This window comes from Pongo pygmaeus, chromosome 15 (assembly GCF_028885625.2).
Source record: "Pongo pygmaeus isolate AG05252 chromosome 15, NHGRI_mPonPyg2-v2.0_pri, whole genome shotgun sequence".
Taxonomy (NCBI): Eukaryota; Metazoa; Chordata; class Mammalia; order Primates; family Hominidae; genus Pongo; species Pongo pygmaeus.
This window is the reverse complement of record NC_072388.2, coordinates 90965267-90988039: the sequence shown is the minus strand read 5'-3', so window position 1 is coordinate 90988039 and position 22773 is coordinate 90965267. Positions and strand designations below refer to the sequence as shown.

At 47.0% G+C, this 22773-nt stretch overlaps 1 protein-coding gene across 10 annotated transcripts in view; it reads left to right on the top strand.

Annotated features, from left to right (window-relative positions):
- FBLN5 (fibulin 5) overlaps positions 1–22773 on the top strand; it is an 83132-nt gene that overhangs the window by 3701 nt on the left and 56658 nt on the right. For 8 of the 10 annotated variants that reach the window (XM_063652011.1, XM_063652009.1, XM_063652007.1 and 5 more), the window contains exons 2-4: positions 1359–1413; positions 3694–3745; positions 7103–7357. In XM_063652011.1, the coding sequence (XP_063508081.1) occupies positions 1359–1413; positions 3694–3745; positions 7103–7357 (362 nt within the window). Of the gene's footprint in view, positions 1–1358; positions 1414–3693; positions 3746–4345; positions 4447–7102; positions 7358–22773 lie in introns of those variants that run through there. The other 2 variants (XM_063652012.1, XM_063652010.1) reach the window with 1 other exon arrangement.

The following is a 22773-nucleotide window of genomic DNA, read 5'->3' as shown; positions in this document are numbered from 1 at the left end:
TTTCCATTTTTTAATAGCCTCATGAGTGTGAAGTAGTAGAGATTTTGTATTTTTATTTTATTTTTATTTTTTGAGACAGAGTCTCGCTCTGTCTCAGAGCATGTACTACCATGCCCGGCAAATTTTTGTATTTTTAGTAGACAGACAGGGTTTCACCATGTTGGCCAGGCTGGTCTCGAACTCCTGAACTCAGGTGATCTTTCTGCCTCGGCCTCCCAAAGTGCTGGGATTACAGGCGAGAGCCACCGCGCCCGGCCAGATTTTGTATGTTTAAAGCAATCTTGCTGGCCACAATCTTACTGGATTAAAGCCTGTGCGTGGCGAAGGGAAGAGTTGCAGGCTCCCAGAGCATCACTGGCTTGTGCATGGCAGAGCTGAGCCCCTGGGTGCATAACTCCTCCTCCTGTTTTCCCACGGGTTTCATTTCCCTGGGCTGCGCAGGTTCCCCGAGTCCTTTCCTTCATCAGGACCTGCTGGCAGCAGTTCCCGCAGACAACACTCTTCAGGGGACTGGGCCACCCCAACCCATCCACTGACGGGAGATTTTCAAGCATGTAGACTCAATGCTCTGGTTCAGTGACTTCCTGTGACACCTTTCTTTGGTGCCACTCAAAGTGCCTCACGTTCTCATTTTCTTTTCCTTTCATTGTTTGGGGGCATGATGATGGCTTATTCACTCTGTAATCATGTCAGCATAAAGATGTTCAAAAGTCAAGCACATCTTGCATAAAGAATAAAGACCAAGGAACTGGTTAATACCATAGTGGGAGGTTTTAGCTTTTTTAGGGGGTGGGAGAAGGACAAGGTCTCACTCTGTCACCCAGGCTGGAGTGTAGTGGTATGATCTCAGCTCGCTGCAACCTCAAACCCCCTGGGCTCAGGTGATCCCACCTCAGCCTCCTGAGTAGCTGGGACTTTAGGCTCGTGCTATCACGCCCAGTTAATTTTTTTTTTTAATTTTGTAGAAATGGGGTTTCACCATGTTGCCCAGGCTTGTCTCAAACTCCTGGGTTCAAGCAATCCTCCTGCCTCAGCCTCTCAAAGTGCTGGGATTACAAGCATAAGCCACCGCACCTGACCTTAGCTTTTTTTTTTTTTTTTTTTTTTTTAGCAGCCAAACCCTTTATTGAAAAGTGTGATCTAACACATTATCCCAACGTAGGAGGCAAGTAGGAGAAGTGTGGTTCTGCTTGGGTGGTTACAGTGTCTGGAATCACCATGACCTCCCTGGAGCACACCCCGTCCCATACAAGCCCAAGGTGATACCACCGTTAACATGTCACGGGCTGCATGCGACCCACACTCCCCTAGACCTGAATCTGTCTTGGGCGTTTATATTTGACTTTTCACCTCCACAGGATACTCACTGTTACCATTCTGGCTCTCTGTCTTCCAAGCCCTGGGAATGCACAGGTAAGATTTTTATTTTTAAAAAATATCTACAAGCGTATTAAAAACCGGGGTGAGGGAGTCCAGCCTTGCGCTATGGAACCCTAGGTTTGTGGGGGTGGGAGTGGCTTTACAGTTGACCTCATCTGAGCTCTTCATTCTCAGAGGTTAACCAGTGGAAGCTCAGAGAAAGTGAGACTTGGCCCAGGTGACATGACTTGTAAGTGATAAGGCTGGGGCTGGTACTCAGTTTCCTGACTCCCAGTCCAAGACTCTTCTATTTTAAGTTCTAGGGTACATGTGCAGGATGTGCAGGTTTGTTACAAAGGTAAATGTGGGCCATGGTGGTTTGCTGGACCTATCAACTCATCACTAGGTATTAAGCCCAGCATCCATTTTTAATCAGATCACATGGCCTCATTTGTGCCCCTCACAGCAGGCCTCAACCTACCTTCAGTGTTGAAAAGTAAAATATGCTGTAGTGTTTCTGGGCAATGGCACCTGAGGACCCCCACGGGTCTGCATGTGTTGCCACAGACACACCCCTCCTGGAGGAGGTGGGAGAGGAAATGGGTGTTACCCAAACATCCCAGCATGCAGTGTTGCGCAATTCAGCTCCAAACCTACGAGGGCCCATCCCTGGGCCGAAACCCCTCAGAGGAGTAAGAAGGGGGTGGGTGAGGCCAGGCTCAGGGCCTTAGGGGTTCTGGAAGAAGCTTGCAGCATCCTGGACATTATTTTAAGTAACAGGAGAGATGGACCCCTGTGTGTCAGCCCTGAAATGTGGGCAGATCCCTCCTGAAAACTCCGAGTGGCCTCTCTGTGTCTCTGGCTCAGGAAAGAAATGAGAGAAGCCCTATCTCTGAGCAGGCTGAGGGCTGCAGGCAGGTAGAGGAGCATTTTCTCTCTTCATATTAAGAATTTTGAAGCATATTCAGGCCACTGGCAATGGGAAGGATCTTGAGAAGAGTAACAAAGAATTTTAGACTTTGGGGTTTTCTAAGGCAGCCTCATGGTGTACACATGAAGACAGGTAGGCCCCGAGGGCAGAGGTTCAGGGTCGTGTTTACTGCACTTTAGGCACTTTATATAGATTAACATACATCGTCCTTACCACCATTTTGAACTACGTTTATGCCCCATTTTACAGATGGGGAAACTGAGGCATAGAAAAGTTATGCAGAGAGTACGGGCTAGAGTGAGAATTTGAAGCCGTGCCCTGGTCCAGCAGACTTGCACCTATGCCAGTCCTTGACAACCAGTGCTGGAACCTGGGTCTCCTGGCCTCCCAGCTTCCCGGCACAGCTTCCTGGCTCGTCTGTTCCACTTCCTTTGCCCCAACTCCCTGGGACCTCTGAACCCTCTCTTGGGAATGCAGGCCATATACATCATCTCCGCAAATCAACCAACAGCTCAGGGAAGCCCAACCTCCGAAGCTGTAGAAAAGGCCAGGGATGGGAGCTCCTAGAAAATGTCAGGCCCCAGGGTTTTCCTGAAGAGTCCACCCAACACATTTTTTTTTTTAAGTACATAAACTTGTAGCTCAAGTTGTATGTAAAAGCTACAACCCTCTGGGATTGTTGAGATCTATCTCTTTCTGGAAGCATCTTTGTGTCATCTTGCTGAGGTTAAAATGGAGAAATGTATTCAATTCAACTTTTCTTAGAAAACTGACCGCATCTCTGTGTAGCTTTTATTTATGTACAGACATCAAAATCAGGTAGAGGATTTCATGGGGGCAAATAACTCATATTCAGCACTTTGAAGGCGAGGTTGCACCTAAAGAAAGAGTCATTGCCCTTAAAAGCAGTCTTATTCATTCCCAGAAAGAGGATGAACAGGGAGCATGCCACATTAGGCTCAGCAGATATGATTCCTCTTGCTTTTCATAACTACAGCATTAAAAAACCTGAAAACTGTCTGCTAAAAATGGGAGCTATGAAGCAATGGTGCAGGGAGTTTATTTTTTTAATAAAGTTTTTCTAAAAACATAGAGATGGGGTCTTGAGGGTGGTGTCAAAATCCTGGGCTCAAGAAATCCTTCCTCCTCAGCCTCCCAAAGTGCTGGGATTACATGCATGAGCCACTGTGCCTGGCCTAGTGTGGGGAGTTTAGAAAGTAGTTCTAAGTATAAAATAATTACAAGGAAAAATTTTAGAAGAACAAATAGGGGTTATAATACAGGTATTGGTATTTTGGAGGCCTCTCTTTTTTGCTCCATTTCCCCAACTTTCTGTGTTGCAGCAATAAGACTTTTACGGTGTGAAATGACCTTGCCTGTTTCTCCTCTCTCCTTTCCTGCAGGCACAGTGCACGAATGGCTTTGACCTGGATCGCCAGTCAGGACAGTGTTTAGGTATGAGCCACTGCGGATCCTTCATTGGGGTGGAGGCATTCAGCCCAGTTGCAGGGCTATTTCTTTCTCTGTTGTTCAATGATTAGCCATGCCCATGGGAGAACACAGTGAAATGGAATGACTGAGGTCAGTGGTGCCCTTTTATTGATCACCTTCTTTGTGCCTGGCCTTGAGCTAAGCACTGAGAGGGGTGAAAGAATTGATCTCTATTCTCTTGAAGTTTTCTATTGGATTGGTGTTTCCTAGGGCTGCCATAACAAATTAGCAACAACTTAGTGGCTTAAACACCAATGTATGATTTTACAGTTCAGTAGGTCAGAAGTTTGACTTGAGTCTCCACCAGAATAAACATATCAGTAGGGTTGTGTGCTCTTCTGGAGGCTCTAAGGGACTTTTATTCCCTTCTGGTTGTTGTCAGAATTGAGTTTCTTGTGGTCGTGGGACTGAGGTTCTGTTTCCTTGCTGACTGTCAGTGGCGGGCAATTCCTACCTTTTAGAAGCCTCCTGCTTTCCTTGGCTGGCGGCTCCTCCCTTCATCCTCAAAGCCAACACAGCGAGTCAAGCGTTTCTCACTTTGAATCTCTTCTTTTTCTGTTGTAGCATCTCTCTGACCAATCAGCCTCTTCTTCTTCTACTTTTAAGAACTCCTGTGAATATATCGGGCCCACCCAGAAAATCCAGGATAACCTCCCCATCTCAAGGTCAGCTGCTTAGTAAGCTTAATTCCAGCTGCTGCCTTAATTCCCCTTTGCCATGTAACCCAACATATTCACAGGTTCTGAGGACTAGGAAGAGGAGATTTTGGAGTGTTTGTAGGGGGCATTCTCTTAGCATGCCATCTTTTGCAATGGACTCTGCAAAAGAAGAGGGGAGAGTGATTATGTCCAGGGTCAATAAAGCATTGATGGGGCCGGGTGCGGCGGCTCATGCTTGTAATCCCAGCACTTTGGGAGGCCGAGGCGGGTGGATCACCTGAGGTCAGGAGTGCGAGACCAGCCTGGCCAACATGGTGAAACCCTGTCTGTACTAAAAATACAAAAAAATTAGCCAGGTGTAGTGGCACGTGCTTGTAGCCCCAGCTACTCAGGAGGCTGAGGCAGGAGAATGGTTTGAACCTGGGAGGCAGAGGTTGCAATGAGCTGAGATCGCACCACTGTACTCCAGCCTGGGCAACAGAGAGAGACTCTGTCTCAAAAAAAAAAAAAAAAAAACAAACAGAATTAATGGAGGTCACATTTGAATTGGGTATTGAAAGATGAATAGGATCCTAAGAAATGCCATTCCAGGTAGAAGGAACAGCATGAACAAGGAGCAGGTGTGGAAAGGACACTCAGACATGGAATAGTTTGTTGTTGACAGAGCATAGGGTATATGAACAGAATAAGACAGCCCTACTTGCCCCCATCTTAGGGGAAGTATTTAGCTTTTAAATTATATTTAATTCAGGAAAAATCATTTGTCTTCTCTGAGCTCATGTCAGCCATGCTCCAGAGGGGAGATAGATGGTTTGAAAAACCGATGAACGGTGAGGAATAAAACCATGTCCTGGGAAATCTGGGCTTACATTTTGATTTTAAAGTAAGGTGTTTTGATTTGAAGATTTGATGAGGAATCAAGAGTGGGGCAGTGGCCTTCTTTTCTGGCCCCCCATTTTAGCGATGGCTTTGGGCTTCAAGCTGGAGAACAGGCTGTTGAGTTCTGCACCTTGCCGTTGCTTTTTCCTCTGGTAGGATTGGTGTGAGTTTCTCAGATGAGATGCTGGGGGTGAGTTGTTGGGTGCAGGCATGTGGTCTCCAGTCTCTAGCCCCGCACAGAGCAGACTCCAAGGCTGGTGACATGGCTCGGTATACGGGATCATGTCTGCTGCTCGCTGGAGCCACAGTTCAGGCCTCCCCTATCTGTACCCTAGCAAGGCTGATTTTCTAGAGAGTACACCTCTCCCCTTCCAGACATAACAAGCAGAGCCCAGCCTGGCTGGAAATGGGCCTTGTTGGCTGGCACAGAGCTGACTTGGAAGCAAAGCTCTGCTTTCTTAACAAGCAACTAGCTCTCAGTCAAGCATTTCTTTTTTTTTCTTTTCTTTTTTTTTTTGTTTTTGCTTTTGTTTTGAGACGGAGTTTCCCTCTTGTTGCCCAGGCTGGAGTGCAATGGCGCAATCTCAGCTCACTGCAACCTCTGCCCCCCGAGTTCACGCGATTCGTCTGCCTCAACCTCCCAAATAGCTGGAATTACAGGCATGCGCCACCACACCCGTCTAATTTTTGGTATTTAGTAGAGATGGGATTTCACCATGTTGGGAGGCTGGTCTTGAACTCCTGACCTCAGGTGATCCACCTGCCTCCGCCTCCCAAGGTGCTGGGATTACAGGCACGAGCCACTGTGCCCAGGCTAAGCCTTGTCTTTCCTGATGCAAGAGACTCTTTCTCCCTGACCACTGTTACTTGAAGTAGAAGCGGAGACAATTGTTAGGCCCATCCTAGTATTTTCAGAGTGTAGTATGTGCACACGAGGATCCTTGACGTATTAGATGGTACACCTGCAGATAAACACTCTTTATTTTAATAGTGTATATTTATTTTTACTGTTACCTTCTACTTATGCTAGTTTTCACTTGTTGTAGTCATGTAAGATTTTAAACATACATTTATTTGGGCTTCAAATATGGGCTTATTTAAAGAAAGAGTATGTGCAAATGATAGTACAGGTTTTAGTCCGTTCTCTGTTGCTTATACCTAAATATCTAAAACTGGGTAATTTATAAAGAAGAGGAATTTATTTCTCACAATTGTGGAAGCTGAGAAGTCCAAGGTTGAGGATCTCCATCTGGTGAGGGCCTTCTTGCTGGTGGGGGCTCTCTGCAGAGTTCCGAAGTATGCAAGGCATCACATGGTGAGGGGCCTGGGCTGCTAGCTCAGGTCTCTCTTCCTCTTCTTAGAAAGCCACCAGTTTCATTTCCAAGATAACCCATTAACCCATTAATCTATGAGTAGATTAATCCATTCATGAGAGTACATCCCTCACGATCCAATCACCTCTTAAAGGCCCCACCACTCAATATTGCAACACTGGGGATTAAGTTTCAACATGAGTTTTGGAGGGACATTCAAACTATAGCAAGGTTTTTGTAGATATGGTCAAAATCATGATGGTGGTATTTGAAAGGCTGATGTTTGGGTGACACTGGTTACTTTGATTCACTTCAGCCAACATTTAGGGGTACCTTCCCGTGATGAGCTGGGACCGCCCTAGGTGTTTGGGAGTGCTTCCTCCACGCCTGGTACCAAGTTCTTCTTAAATATGCACCGGACACAACGCAGCTGGGGAGCCACTAATGCTTGTCCTTTCTGTGCCTTCCAGATATTGATGAATGCCGGACCATCCCCGAGGCCTGCCGAGGAGACATGATGTGTGTTAACCAAAATGGCGGGTATTTATGCATTCCCCGAACAAACCCCGTGTATCGAGGGCCCTACTCGAACCCCTATTCGACCCCCTACTCAGGTCCGTACCCAGCAGCTGCCCCACCACTCTCAGCTCCAAACTATCCCACGATCTCCAGGCCTCTTATATGCCGCTTTGGATACCAGATGGATGAAAGCAACCAATGTGTGGGTGAGTAGCCCAGCCTTTTGTTCCTCTCTGCTGTGCTTTGGTGAAGACATCGTCTGTATCTGGCATGCTCACCCCAAATGGGTTGTTAGTTGCCATTCAATGCACCAGTGAAACAATGACTTACTCTCTGCATACTTATTTCACTCTTAGCAGCCTGTATCTCTGGGTTCCTGCCCAACCAGGGAGGTTATTTTGCTGTTTTGTTCACAGTTCTCCAGAAAACCAATTTTTTTCTTTATTTTATTTTCATCTATCTATCTACCTATCTGTATCTATCTTTAACTCATCTATATATTTAAAGACCAAGGTAATATTTTCTCAAATAACAAATACATCTGGTCAGACTTATTACAGTAAGTAAATCTCAGAGGAAGATCTAGAAAGGGCCAAAGCTCTGTCCTCAGCCCCCGCACCCTTGATTGGAACATGTGCTTCTGCAATGGACGAAGCCTTGAAGGGCAGGGCCAACTGTTCTGGAAAGAAAATTAGGTTACGTGAGTTGGAACTAATGTGCTTTTGACCAAAAGGAGCCTCACTGATAGGAACTCATAGCAAGAATGGACCTCTGGGAAGAAGCAGGCACAAAGGAATTGGCAAGGGGTGTGACCAGTGCCCTAGAGAGCTTTAGGTTCTGTTGGCCAGCGTGGCCTTGGAGGAGAGTTACCTAGGATCCTCCCTGGTCCCTTTAGCTGTGGTCAGACCAAAATCTCCAGCTCTGGAAGATGGTGTATAGAGTGAAAGCTCTAAACTTTTTGATCGTGCATCCCATCTGCAAAATCTTTTTGAGCCTGGATCCCCATTATATGGATATTTATAAATTATATACATACCCTTTCATACTAATATGGATTGCAGAATATAAACTTCACATAAGAAATATGAAATTTAAAAGGATGAGATAAAAATAAATATGAAACTGGGAGTGGTGGCACGTGCCTGTAGTCTCAGCTACTCAGTAGGGTGAAGGGGGAGATCACTTGAGCCCAGGGGTTCGAGGCTGTGGTGTGCTATGATCGCGCCTGTGAATAGTCACTGCATTCCAGCCTGGGCAACATGGCGAGACCTTGTCTCTTAAGAAAATATATATATGAATTGAAGTTTTAATATTTTTTTTCTCTACCCCAAAAGTTTGAGAGACCACTGGTCTAGCAAGATTTTTGTTTGTCCCATTTTGTTTTTTGTTTTTCCCATTTTTGTTTGTCCCAAGATTTTGTTTGTTCCATTTCAGGGCTCTGGAGTGTTGAGCTGTATAACCCACTATTAGGGAAGCTGTGTTGGTTAATTTAAGGTGTCTTCTATAAGCTTATGTGAAGGAGTGTGCATTCTCATTTGAATACACATAAATAATATGCAGACAAGTGTCTTCAGAACTACCAGGGAACACTGGGTATGCTTGAACCCAAACTTCCACATTTTCGCTGGTCTTAAGGGGTGTGGTCTCTGTGTGTGTTGGCGGGGGGAGAGAGAAAGAGTGAGAGAGAGAGAGCTGGTTAATGTTTACCTTAAACGTAGATGAATGTGCAAAGGGAATGAGCGCAGGGTCCAGTCAAGCCAGCTTTGGTGGAGAAGATGGTAACATGCTTCCTTATAACCAGCATCAGGAGGAAAGAACTTTGTAACTGGAAGGGACTTTTTTACCAATCTTTAACTTCAACCTCTTTATTTTGTAGAAAGGAGAGTGTGGACTCCAACCAGTTAGGTAATTACAGAGGTAGGATGCCAGCCAGCTCCCCTAACTTCTCCCCTGTCTACAATCTCCTAACTATAGGAAATGACCTCTCCTATCTGGTAGAAAAGAAATGATCCCAAAAGAAAATGCAGAGATAGAGGTGGGAGGTGCTGCTCTTCCAGGATGTCACGTGGGGGCTGGATAATCCAAGTGATTAGCCCTTACATGTCTTGAGGTGAGGAAGAGGATGTAATGATTCTTTCGAGGCACTCTGTGGTTTAGGCAGGGGGCCTTGGGTGGTCGTGGTGTAGACAGCTCTAGCTGATGCCTTGGGCAAGCTCAGCGGCCCCTTTTGCAGAACAGCTGGGAACTGCTGCAGGTTTCTCCAAAGTGTCTCCCTCCTTCCCCTAAACCTCTTTCCAGGGTCCCAGTGCCCTTGACAATCAGGACATGGCTGGGAAACCTATTCCTCCCTTGGTCCCTCTGACGTCATGCCATTTATGGCTCTGAACCTGTCACACGGGAGATGCGGAACTTTCATAATGGCCCTTTTGTAAGGAGAATACAATCTAGGAGCCCTAGTGAGGACTGGCACCAGGCCCATCCATTTCCAAAAAGTTCAGCATTATGCATTCATAAGTTCTGAGTTCTTTCTAATTTCCCTTCACCCCACCCCATGGTTTCCTGGTTTTACAGAAGGCTTTCAAATGGCCCTCGCTGAGGTCCCTCTGCGTATTGTGAAGAGCTGGCATTGTGGGGGTTGGGGGAAGTAAGAGAAGGGATGGGAAAGCGAGACTCTTTCTACCTACTGCTCCTTCCAAGAACTGGGATGGAAGAGAGGTGGGCCTGGGAGCAGGTGGAAGGGAAGCAAGGCACCATGGCGGAAGGTGGGAGGGAAGGAAACCAGATGGGGGGATCATTGAGAAAAGACAAGGAGGTGACTGTGGAGGTGTCACTGCCCTGAGAATGTGGGTGTTTTCCAGAGCACAGCTCTGATCCTGTGGAGGAGGCATTGCATGAGCAGTGGGTAAGTCAGGGAGACTTCGGAAACATTTCTGAAACTTTAATGTTCTAGGAGAGGAGGAAACATCTCCAAAGGTGTCTTGTCCTCTTCATCAAAATAAAAATAGTGATCAACAGTAACATCCACTGCAGCAGTGGTAATAATATCAAACACTTGGATAGTACTTGTGTGCTAGGACCTTTACAATAATTAATGCGCTTGATCCTCATAACCACCTACAAGGTAAAACTATTATCATTCCTATTGTACCCATGAGGAAACCGAAGCAGAGAAGCTAAGAAACCTGTTCAAAGTCACACAGCAAGTGAGGGGCCGAGTCATGATTTGAACGATTCAGGCTTTGAATGAGAAAACAGGCTCAGTGAGGTATAGATTTGTTCAAGGGTGCTCAGAGTCAGTGCTGAAATCAGGATTAAAAACAAAGTCCTTCTCTTGCTATTTTTGTTTTCTGAGACAGGGTCTGGCTGTTACCCAGGCTGTAGTGCAGTGGCACAGTCACTGCAACCTCTGCCTCCTCAGCTCAAGCGGTCCTCCCATTTCAGCTTCCCAAGTAGCTGGGACTATAGGCGTGTGCCACCATGCTCCTCGATCACTGCAACCTCTGCTTCCTGGGCTCAAGTGATCCTCTCATTTCAGCCTCCCAAGTAGCTGGGACTACAGGCATGTGCCACCATGCCTGGCTTATTTTTGTATTTTTTTGGTAGAGACAGGGTTTTGCCATGTTACTCAGGCTTGTCTCGAATTCCTGGACTCAAGCAATCCTCATGCCTCGGCCTCCCACAATGCTGGGATTACAGGTGTGAGCCATGGCACCCAGCTCTCTCTTTCTCTTTTTTTTTCTTAATGAAACTTTTTGCTCTATAAAATTTTGAACCTAGTCAAAAGTAGAAAGAACATAGTAAGCACCTACCTACTTATTACCCAACTTCTGTAGTTATCAGCACAGGCATAATCTCCTTTCTTCTTTACACTCTACTCAGTGCATTAATTTAAAGCAAATCCCAGACATTATATAATTTCATCCTTAAAGACTTCAGAATTATCTCTAAGAGATAAAGAAATTCTTTACAAAAACAAATTTAAGGCCAGGCACGGTGGTTCATGCCTGTAATCCCAGCACTTTGGGAGGCCGAGGTGGGTGGATCACCTGAGGTCAGGAGTTCGAGACCAGCTTGGCCAACATGACGAAATCCCGCCTCTACTAAAAATACAAAAATTAGTTGGGTGTGGTGGTATGCACCTGTATTCTCAGCTACTTGGGAGGCTGAGGCAGGAGAATCGCTTGAACCCAGGAGGTAGAGGTTGCAGTGAGCCAAGCTTCTGCCACTGCACTCTAGCCTGGGCGACAGAGTGAGACTCTGCCTCAAAAAAATAAAAAATTAAAATAAAAAAAAACTTCCAAAAAACAATACCATTATCAAACCTACAGAAGTCAATAATAATCTCTTTTTATCATTAAGTATCCAGGTAGTGTTCAAATCTCTCTGATTGTCTCATAAATGCCTTGCAATTTCATCACAAATGGCCAGAAGAATCTCTGCAGTCCCCGGAGTAGCATAGCTCTAACAAAATCCTGCTTTCTCAGCCACAAAACGTTTCACTAACATTAGTTATTGGAGTCCCTACATTTGCCACTGAGCCAAGTTGGTTAGCAAAGCCAGAACTTGGAATATCCACCCAGAGGTCTGACAAGCTGAGCCCCAAAGAGCCCCAAAGGGGCCATGCATATGAAGCCATCTCAACAGCCTGTTGTCTGTTGGTTTGTTGGAATCAGATCCATCCAAGTTCTGCAAATTGCATTGGTTGACAAGTCTCTTAAATGTCTTTTAGTCTTTACTATTTCCCTGGCCACTTATTTGTTGAAGAGGCTGAGCTGCTTGTTCTGTAGAATTTCATACGTTTCGGAGGTGGCTGATTGCACTCTTGCCGGTGCGCGGGTTATCTTATTCCTTCCTCCCCTATATTTTCTTGTAAGCTGCTAATAGATCTAGTGAGTTGATCCAATTCAGGTTAAATTTTTGGGCAGGCTATTTTGAAGGTAACGTCTTTGATCTTTTGCCCTCTTCATGCACTGATTTCTTCTCATAAAGTATAAGACAGTCTGCCTTGGGGAGGCCAATGAGCATCCCGTTTCACTGCGGTTTACTTTTTCTAGGGTTTGGACCCACTTTCAAGGAAGCACTCTCATCCCTTGGTGCCACATGAGGCCATGCCTGTTTCCATGGGCTGGGTGGGGCCGGGCTCAGTGCCTGGGTGGCCAGTCCCTCAGAGCTTCCTCCTCAGTTTTTCTGTTTTTGGTTCTACTTTGGAGGTGACTAGACCCTGCCCTTTTGGAACAATGTTTGGCCTTAGGTTTGAGTCCACAGGCCCCTAGATGTACAGTTGGAGCACTTGGACACTTCTGCAGACAGAGTGAACAGTGACTTAAGAATTATAGTCCACGAGCCAAGCAAGTTTTGTGTTGTTCAGAAAACTGGCATCTTGGCATGACAATGATGGGACTCATGGCTCATTAGAGTGTGTCACCCAGATCCTGGACCCTTGGGAGATCTGGTGACCAGATTCTCAGGGGAGGGAGAGCCAGACAGACATGGTTAACTGGTAAGCAGGGAGGGGCTGCTGGAGGAGAGCCTCACCCAACAGCTCACAATCAAGACCCAGACAGAGGCCAAATCAAATGCATACGTAGAGTTCTGAGCTGGCCACATAGATATCCCAGAGAAGGATGGTGTGGGGCTGAGGATGGTGTGGTGCTGAACCCTCAGAGAGTGGGGTGAGTTGGTGCCGAGTGGCTGGGGCACCCAAGATGTGGACTCCCATTCAGGAACCTTCCTCTCATGGCACGCTGCCTCTAAGACCGGGTCCCTGAATGTGGTTGCCACTCAAGTCTGTCAACTCATTCCCTTGGGGGCTCAACTTGTCATCTCTCTGGGTGGACATTCCAAGTTCTAGCTTTGCTAACCAGCTTGGCTCAGTGGCAAATGTAGGGACTCCATCAGTAACTCATGTTTGTGAAATATTTTGCGGCTGAGAAAGCAGCCTTTTCTAGAGCCCTGCTACTCCGGGGACTGCAGAAATCCCGGCCATTTGTGAAATTACAAGCAATATTTTGATTCTCTCTTCTAGTCCAGGATTTTTGTTATTGTTGTTGATCAGGGCGCCCAAACAGGCAGAGAGCAACACATGGGATCCTTTTGGAAGGTAGGTGGTGTTGGTCTGAGGCTTCCTCTTGAGTTATTTTTCCTGAAAGCCAGCCAGTATTTCTTCAGTCAACCAATGTGTACAGAGTGCCTTGTTGGTGCCAGGCTCTGGCCTAGGCACCGAGGGGGATGTGGAGTTGTGCATGGCCATGGAGCTCTCTCTAGAGCTTGTGAACAAGGAAGGGAGATTAAACACAACACAAGCACAAGCAGCTGAAATTCAGAACAACCTCTGATGAGTTCCTGAGATGGTACAAAGAGAAGGCAGAGATAAGAAGGCTTCTGGGGTGGAGGGGACTGGAACTTGGAAGTCAGAGAGGCTTTGAGTCTCACCTTGGTTTGGCCACTTCCTACCTGTGAGAACGGGGGTTGGTTTCCTCACCTGTAAAATGGGCATAACAACACCTGTCTCACAGATAACATGTGCAAACACCTTGCCCAGTGTTTACGTGGAGTATCCCATAGTAAACGTTAATTGGGAAAGATTCATGAAGAAGGCTGCTAGGGTCTTGAGATGATAAGCCATGGGAAGATTCACAGAGTCTGAAAATGCATCAAACGTCTAATTCTTCAAAACCTTTAAAATGACCTAAAACTGAGCCTAGTATACATTTACCTGGCAGGCCTCAAAGGGCTTTCCCCAGCTGAGCCTGACATGGCTTCACTCGGAATCTGCTTGGAAATGGCAGCAGAACCTGGGATTATTTAAATTGTGAGACAGAAAAGTGGGAAGTGGGAACAAATGTGGCATAAAGGCCAGGGCAAGTAGAAACCTCAGCCCCTAATGTTGACAGGACTGTGGTTAGCAAAAACTAGGGAGGAGAAGGCGGCCTTCACTCCAACAGACTTTTCTTGTTTTTCATACAGGCCTCTGGCTTGGTCTGTAACTTGAAACTCAGTCCTCAGGCTGAGACCAGAAGGAAAATGCGTGAAACTGAGATCTGGAGGAAAATGCGTGAAACCATGAAACCGATTCTTTAGCTGCTGAGGGCATTGGGACTACGCAGGCCCAGAGAGGAAATGGGACCCGCACTGAGGCTGGGGTTCTGCACCTGGGTTTGCTCAGATGTCTTTGTGAATTGGCCCCAGCAAGCTTGTTCATGGGCATGGCCTCCCCAGGTTTCCCACCTTGCTGCAAGTCTTTCCCTATCATTGCTGGGATGATGGGTAAGTGGCTTCACTTCTCTCAACCTCAGATTTTCCTCCTGTAAACAGGGATAGCAGTACCAACTGCCACAGGAAATTTGGAGAATTAAGTGAGATATGCATGCGAATTGTCTAACATCGAGGCTGGCTTATCGTAGGGGCTTCCTAAGTTAGTTACTGTAATTATTGTTTTCATTATCTCAAATCTCTTCATTCCATGACGACTTCTCCTGCTTCAAACCCCTAGTCCTGTTATTCTATTATTTTTTATTCTTTCTTCTGGGAATTAGATTTAACAGTATGTGTCGTTTAGGGAGTTGAAAGTTGAATTCTTGCCAATTTTCAGCAGTAGGAGTTGGGGTTAACTTGTGCTTCCAGGGAGACCCAAACACAGACAGGACTCCAGGAAGTTGTCCAGGACAGCTGTTCCCAAAAGTAACTGTGCCCATGAATCACCTGGGGAAAATGCAGTTCTGACTCAAGAGGTCTGGGGTGAGCCCCAAGGGTCTGCATTTTCTTATAAGCCCCCAGGTGATGCCACGCTGCTGGTCCAGGGACCACCCTTTAATTAGCAAGGCCCTAGTTCATCGGTCTATTTTTCGACAGGACTGTATTTAAAGAAAGGTAGAAGGTTTATTTTTTCCATGCAATTTGTATATTGTTTGAATTTGTTAGAAGAATGTATTACTTATTTAAAAACAAAACACAAACTGGAGAGAAATGATTTTAAGGCCTAAATTGAGGTAGCATGCTGTAGTGGTAAAGGGATGAGATGAGACATTAGTAAGAACTGGATTTTGATCCCAGATTTGCTACTTATTAGCTGTGTGACATTGAGAAAGCCACTTGGCCTCTCTGGCCTAAGTTTTATTATCTGTAAAAAGAAAGGATGGTATTATACTAAGGGTCGTAATCTGGGGTCTGTGGATAGAAATCAAGGGATCTATCAGCATGTTTTTCCCCACTAACTTTGAATTGAGATTTAGCATTACTGTCCATTGTAGGCAACAGGCCACAGGACTATTAGCAGTACCTGGGATGGTATTGACAAGAGAATCAGATATTTACATATCACGTTACAGCTGTGGCAGTTATTTTGAAATACTTGGAAGTATTTTGAAATATTTTGAAACCTTATTTATGCTTATAACTTCGAAATCGTAGAAGATACTAGATCTGCCTAATTTTGTTTTTTAATGCATTGATAAAGAAGTATCTATATCACTGTATCACACGTGTGTGTGTGTATGTGTGTGTTTTGAGACAGGGTCTTGCTCTGTTATCCAAGCTGGATGGATTACAGAGGCATGATCTCTGCTCACTGCATCCTCAACCTCCCGGGCATAAGTGACCCTCCCATCTCAGCCTCCCGAGTAGCTGGGACTACCAGTACATGCCACCACGCCCAGCTAATTTTTGTATCTTTTGTAGAGACAGGGTCTTGCTATGTTGTCCAGGCTAGTCTCTAACTCCTGGGCTCAAGCGATCCTCCTTCCTTGGCCTCCCAAAGTGTTGGGATTACAGGTGTGAGCTGCCATGCCCAGCCGTACATTTGTTTTTTAAGTATTTTGATAGCTGCATTTCAATACAATTGTTTTCTTTTGTAATCCTCTGAGTTTTATTTTATGCAATTTAAGGCATTATTCTGAGAAGGGAGTCCATGGGCTTTAGCAGTCTGCCAAACAGGTTCAAGGCACATACAAAAAAGTTTAAATTCCCTGGTTCTGATGATTTCTCAGGTTTCCTGCAACTCAAGAATGTTCTACTATTCTAAATCTTCCCAGTCTTTAGGAAACATAATTTTTTCGTTAACCCTTTCCCACCTGGATTGCCTAGGTGATGCGGCTCTTCTCTGTTGCGTGTGTTTCAACAGCACACGTGCCTGCTGACACCTGCCAGGACCCTACCAAGTCTCCACTTGGTTCAGTGCACTGGCTGGCCTCATGTTCTGGGTGGGGTCCCACTGGTGGGCCATGCCCAGCCCTTGGTGCCTTTGTGTAGTAGGTCACTTCCCCGGTGTCTAGCGTGGCAGTCTTTTCAATGACCTACAAGTTTTTCTTGGCTCTCATCTTATGTTCCTTGGTCTGGTCATGTTACTTTTATTTCTACTGCACTCTGGAATTAGCCAGTTGTGTATGAAAAGCGAGTGGTGTTGCAGAGGATGGATGAAGTGTGGACTTTTTAATGGCAGGACCATTCAGCTCTGGTCTGGCAAAAGTGGCTGCATTACCAAGTCTCCAGAGAGCACTGCCTGGAGGGCAGGAGGTTGAAGTTACCTGCCAGGTTGCAAATAGCCTCGAATGCCAGGGCCAGAGCTGAGCTGACTGTTTAGCACATGTCTTTTAAATTAGTAGGAGGTGCATGCTATGATACTCCTTAGAGAAGGGCAGTCATTCTAAATGTGATGAGATGGAGCAAGGTGATCACACCATCTCTTTTGCTGTCAAGGCTAGTTTTAGATTTCTTTCCAAAATCCTTTTGATATATGTGGGTTGAATCCACCACTGGAGGACTCTAGAACAGAATGACTCATAGATTCTGTACAGAAATTCACAGATGTTCTGTGGATGTTCTCCACCGCTCTTATCTGTTTATGTGGATGGTGTCTGCATGGCATCTGCACCTCACACCCCCAACCCTGCTGTAATGCAAGAAACAGAGTGATTTGGGGGATTTGGGAGATGTTTATGTTATCAGGGATGGATTAAATGAAAGAAGTAAAAATGCCATATGAATGCAAGGCATTCATTTTATGGAGAGTGTGTGCCTGAGTGGAATAAAACGGATTGAAACAATAAATGAGGAATCCTATTTGATGTTGATGACAACAGCTTCATGTAAATATCATCCCATAGGCCCAGGCTATTTCTTTTGTGGGGGAAAAAGGGAGATCTTCATTTCTCAAAGGATCTGAAGTGAGCAATTCAATGATGCCAGGCAATAGTGGTAGAGAGCGTGATGCAGTGGAACGAGCATGGGCTTAGATTCACACAGACATGGGTTTGAATCCTATCACTGCACCATTGCATGGCGCAGGGCTTTAAATCCTTTGAGTGTGTCCCAGCTACAAGATGGGACAATGATGCTTATCTTCCGGGAATGTTTTGAGGCTTAGTGAAGGCAGGATAGTCAGGTCATCACCCTCTAAGCAATCGCGTTGTCACTCCCACCCGTCCACTCCCCGTACCTGCAAGCTCTTTATCTCATAGGAGCAGCAACTTTGTTTGCTTTATGTCTTAGCAGTCCCTGCCAGTCATAGGGTCAGACACGTGGCAGGTGCTTGTTGGCTGCTTATCTCAAGTGGGGAAGTATGTGGAAGGAGCATTAGTTGGGGAGGGAGAAGAAGAGGGACCTCTTTCGATTCATGATCGTCTTGACACTTCTCCCCCTCTGTCTCCACTCTGACCTCACGCAGGCCACAGAGGCAGCTTTTGAGCCTTTCTCTGGGGATCTCTTAGACTCTGGGAGTGCTGAAGAGCTACCTGGGTACCTTCGTTCTCCTATCCATTGGGCTGCCATCCTTTGTGGACACATGTACCACACAGGCCACGTGGTGCCCAGGCCTGGCAGGCTGGGACTGGGGAAGTGCTGATGGTACTGGGCTGACCCCTCATCAGAGAGACCCACGAGCCAGACAGCCTCCCTCCAGCAGCCAGCCCTGGCCTTGAGCATGGAGGCAGAGAGGCCAGGGCTTCCCAGCAGCCCCAGGTGTGTGCACCGAGGGCAGGTAGGTGCCCACAGGCTCTCATCTTTCATAATGGAGGGCATGGCTGTCGGGGGTTCAGGGAAGTGGGTGGGGTGCCTGGCAGGGGGATTCCTGAGACAAAGGCACAGTGCCAGCCTCCACTGTTTATCCACAGCATCTGGCAGAGTGAGGCTGTCGTGGAGTGATTTTTGAATGAATGAATGGCAGGAAGGAAGAGTGCGGGCACTGTTGAACCCAGGCTAGCCAGAGGGGAGTGAGTGCCACTGCCTTCCTCAATCAGTCTCCCAGAACTCATCTCCAGCACCCCCTCTGCTGACTCCTCCCACTGTACTGGGTGTCAAGCAGGGACTAAGGTGACCAAGAGTCTCCTTGTTCCTTAAGCGCCTTGTGGGCTGGGGCCATGGTCACTGTGGCTGTCCTGCACCCAGCAAGATGCTGGGCACCACGGCCGCTCAGTGAGTGTTAGATGCAATCTAATGTACAGAAGCACTGATGGGCTAATGGAAAAAGATGCCTGTGAAGAACCTTCCGGTCAGATTAACTTGCAAAGAAACCCACGTCCACTGTCCCCTTCCTTAAGGGGAAACTCTGTGGGAGGCTGTGCCCTTCGTACCTTGAAGCCACAGCTTTGTTTTCCTGCCATGGGGGAGACTGGCTCCCAGGGCTTCACCACCAGCCAGCGCCAGCTCCTTGCACAACTCCAGAGGGCACCACTCAATTGTATTACATGTCACTGGCACCCCCTGGAGCCCAACAACCATCCCGAGGCTCCTGTTTGTCTTGGAAACAGAGGAGCATGCTTGAGGAAGGGTCTCTGGGCCGTCTCCTTGGGGGCTGGCAGGGAAAGGACATTCACAGGATTCCTTCCCTCCAGAGGGCCTCAGTCAACAGACTACATGTCAAGGACTGACCGCCTGTTCCCCTCCAGCTTGTCGGAGCCGGGCCAGAGGGGAGATGGGGACAGCCAGTGCTGGGCCCTGCTGCAGGCAGCCAGCATCCACAGACTCTGGGGCCGGCGGGTATGTTGGGGCTGGGGAAGCAGAATACTTGGGGTCTTGTCAATGCTGTCTGACTTTCTTTCAAACTAAAACATTTGTGGAAATCTAGCCAGAGTTGATTTATGAGCTCTACATATTTCACAGGTCTTAACACGTCCCCCAGGAATCAGTGAGGTCAGACAGAACAGACTTTGCATCCGGAATCAGTACGAAATTGGCATCTTCAACAGTTTCCATGGGAGGAGGGGTTTAAGAATTTGAGGGAGATTATATGAAACAATGTGAAGACACAAAAAACCCTGACTCTGCTTCATTCCATTAGGGAAAAAGACGGGTCATCTGTTTTCTGCATCTGAGCTGAGTGAGGGGTGGCCTTCTCCGCGGGGACAGGGATGAAGTATGATGGGACAGGACTGCTGGGGCAACTGAGAGCTCAGAGTGGACTCAGGAGTGACCACAGCACCCTGTCCTTATCCTCCAGCTCACACTCCATAGCTGTGATAAATACACATTTGTGATTATTTATTTAACATCTCTCCACCCAACAGAGCTTTCTGTCTTATTCACCATTGTATTTTTTTTTCTTTTTCTTTTTCTCTTGTGCAGTGGTGCTATCTTGGCTCACTGCAACCCCCATCTCCTGGGTTCAAGCAATCCTCGTGCCTCAGCCTCCCGAGTAGCTGGGACTACAGGCGTGTGCTACCAGCTATTTTTTGTATTTTAGAAGAGACGGGGTTTCACCACGTTGGCCAGGCTGGTCTCAAACTCCTGAGCTCAGTCAATCCGCCCACCTCTGCCTCCCAAAGTGTTGGGATTACAGGCGTGAGCCACCACACCCGGTCTCACCATAGTATTTTTCTAGTGCCTGATAAATATTTGTTAAATAAGCAGAAAAGCTACATGAGTGAATTATATATATGGGATTCAAATGAGAAAGAGAAATGGATTGTATGTTAGGTACAGTTTCTACATAGGTTAACTTATGACCACTGATGGAATGCATTTATCCATTTACCACTTATGTGTTGAGGTCTGAGCTGTGCATGTAAAGATTAACCCATTTATGTCTGATGTTGCAATTTTTAAAATTTTTGCAATCAGACCTTGGTGATGACCTTGAACAGGAGGATATAAATAACTCCCACATGCTTAGTGTTCCAATAATGGAACACTAGGCATAATTTATCAGCTATCATCACCCCCTGACGAGTTCACAGCCTCTTGGCAGGAGTCGGGTAGGTTGGCAGGAAATATGAAACCCAAATCATTATATGTAGCCCAGTGAAATTGGATGGCAACAAACGTAGGTATGGGACACTTTGTTGGCTCTGGCTGGAGTTGGTCACAGAAGCTGTCCTACAGACAGGGTTGCATATCTGTGCGTCCATTTGATTAAACAATATTGACTGATCACTTTTCTGTGTCAGACACTGCCAAGGGCTAGGAGGGTCTAAGGATGAACGAGATGCTGTCCCTGCCCTCAGGATCTCTCTGCTGAGTGGGTGTGAGTGGGGTTTTTGGGGGGGGGGTGTACATAACTCATCAGATTCTCTTCATGAGCCAGTGTCAGATGTGACTGATGAGAACAATATGTCCCAGGTGCTATGGGAGTGCCCACGAGGAATGTGAATGCATATGGTGGCCTTGAGCAAGTCTTTGCAGGAGTGAATAGGATTTCTATATCAGAGACGAGGAAGGGCCGTCAGGGTTAGGGAATAGCATGGGCAGAGACATGGAGGCAAGAAAGTTCACTGCATGTCGAGCAGTCTTGGTCATGAGTCAACTGGTCACCTGCACACTATGACACCCAGTGTGGCTGCAGCATGGGCACAGGTTGTAGGCAGGGCAGGCCCAGAATAAGAGATGAGGCTTAGAAGGTTGGCACTCAAGGTTCCCCACCAGATTGTGGGGCCTTGAATTCCATGCAGTTGACTTGGGCTTTATTCTGTGAACGCTGGTTTTTGAGCAGGGGAGTGAAATGTTTACAAGCCTATTTGGAGATTTCTGCTTAGTCTAGTCTTAGCACTGCCACAAGCTCACTGGGTGGTTGTGCTCCAGTTCCTTCTCTTTCTGGGGCTCCAGTTCACATCTGCATGAGAGGGGCTGGGCCATTATCTGTGAGGCTTCCTCCAGCCTTGACCACTCAGGATGCAAAGATGCTTATGACAACCAGGTGAAGGGTGGCTTCTGGAGACAGGCAGCTTTTGGAGATGGTATCTTCTCATTTGAGGCAGTGATTTTGCATGTAGTCTAAGCTGTAGGGGCTAATTACTGGGTCACCTCATAATTACATCACCTCCGTGTTCTCAGGGTCCTGGTCAAAGTCTCCTTTAAGCTTAAAACAGAGATGAGACCTTTGCCGAGACCCTGAAAAACGGGCATCAGTGGATGGTTGAAATTGGCTCTCACTGTGATGATGGGGCCTGGCCTGGTCCTGTGAGAAATCTGACACTGCCTTTATAATTTCTGGGGGAAGTTTGCAAGCAGCTGGAGCAACACACAAGCTCCTTAGGAAGCCAAGAATCCTCCCAGATTGACCAACAAGGTAGAGAGTAAGCGATCCCACCATCAGATGTCTCTGGAAAATCCCACCTCAGACCTCAGACCTCCTCAACAGATCCTTTTTCCAGGATCGTCTCAATCGCATTTCTCTCCAGAGAGCAGACAGTGGCTGGGGGCCAGGCGGCACTGGCCTGTGGTCTGTTGTGGTCTCCACCTCTCCCCATGGAGGCTGGGTCCTGCGGTTACTGCCACGAGTCCTTTCATTGTAGTAATTCCCACTGGAACACTGCCTCTCGCTTCTCCAAATTCTTTCATGTCCACCAGCTCATGGAATTCTCAAAATAGCCCAGGGAGGAAGGCAGGCCTAGGAATGTTCTTCCCTCCATTTTATTATTTATTTATTTACTTTATGATTATTATTATTTTTGAGACAGAGTCTTGCTCTGTCACCCAGGCTGGAGTGCAGTGGTGCGATCTTGGCTCACTGCAACTTCCGCCTCCTAGGTTCAAGCGATTCTCATGCCTCAACCTCCTGAGTAACTGGGATTACAGGCACCTGCCACCAGGCCCAGCTAATTTTTATATTTTTAGTAGAAATGGGGTTTTGCCATGTTGGCCGTGTTCGAATACCTGACCTCAGGTGATCCACCCGCCTTGGCCTCCCAAAGTGCTGGGACTACAGGCCCCCGTGCCTGTCTGCCCCTTCATTTTAGAGACTATGTAGAAGGGCTCCACGACTGTCCCACATCCCAGAGTTTGCTTGTGATTTAGGCTGACCAGCATGTGGGCCTGCCAGCTTTAGGCCCTTTTAGGCCATCCCACGACGTGCCCTGGTTGGTCATAGGCACTATGCCAGCTCCTTTCTCTACCCCAAATATACCAGGCCCTTCTGGACCTCAGGGCCTTCACACTTTCTCTTCCTTCTATTTGGAACTCTCTCCTGGCTGTTCACATTGCGGGCTCATTCTCCTCTCGGGCTTCAGCTCAGTTCAGATGGCACCCCTTAGAGAGTCCTACACAGGCTGCCCTGTCTGAAATTACACCGCAGTTACTCCCAATCACAGCCTTATCATTTTCCAGCACAGTCTTGAGCGTGCATTAAATCTGCTGGAGGGCTTCAAACACAGATTGCTGCCCAGTTTCTGACTCTGGGGTGGGGTCTTTTCTTCTG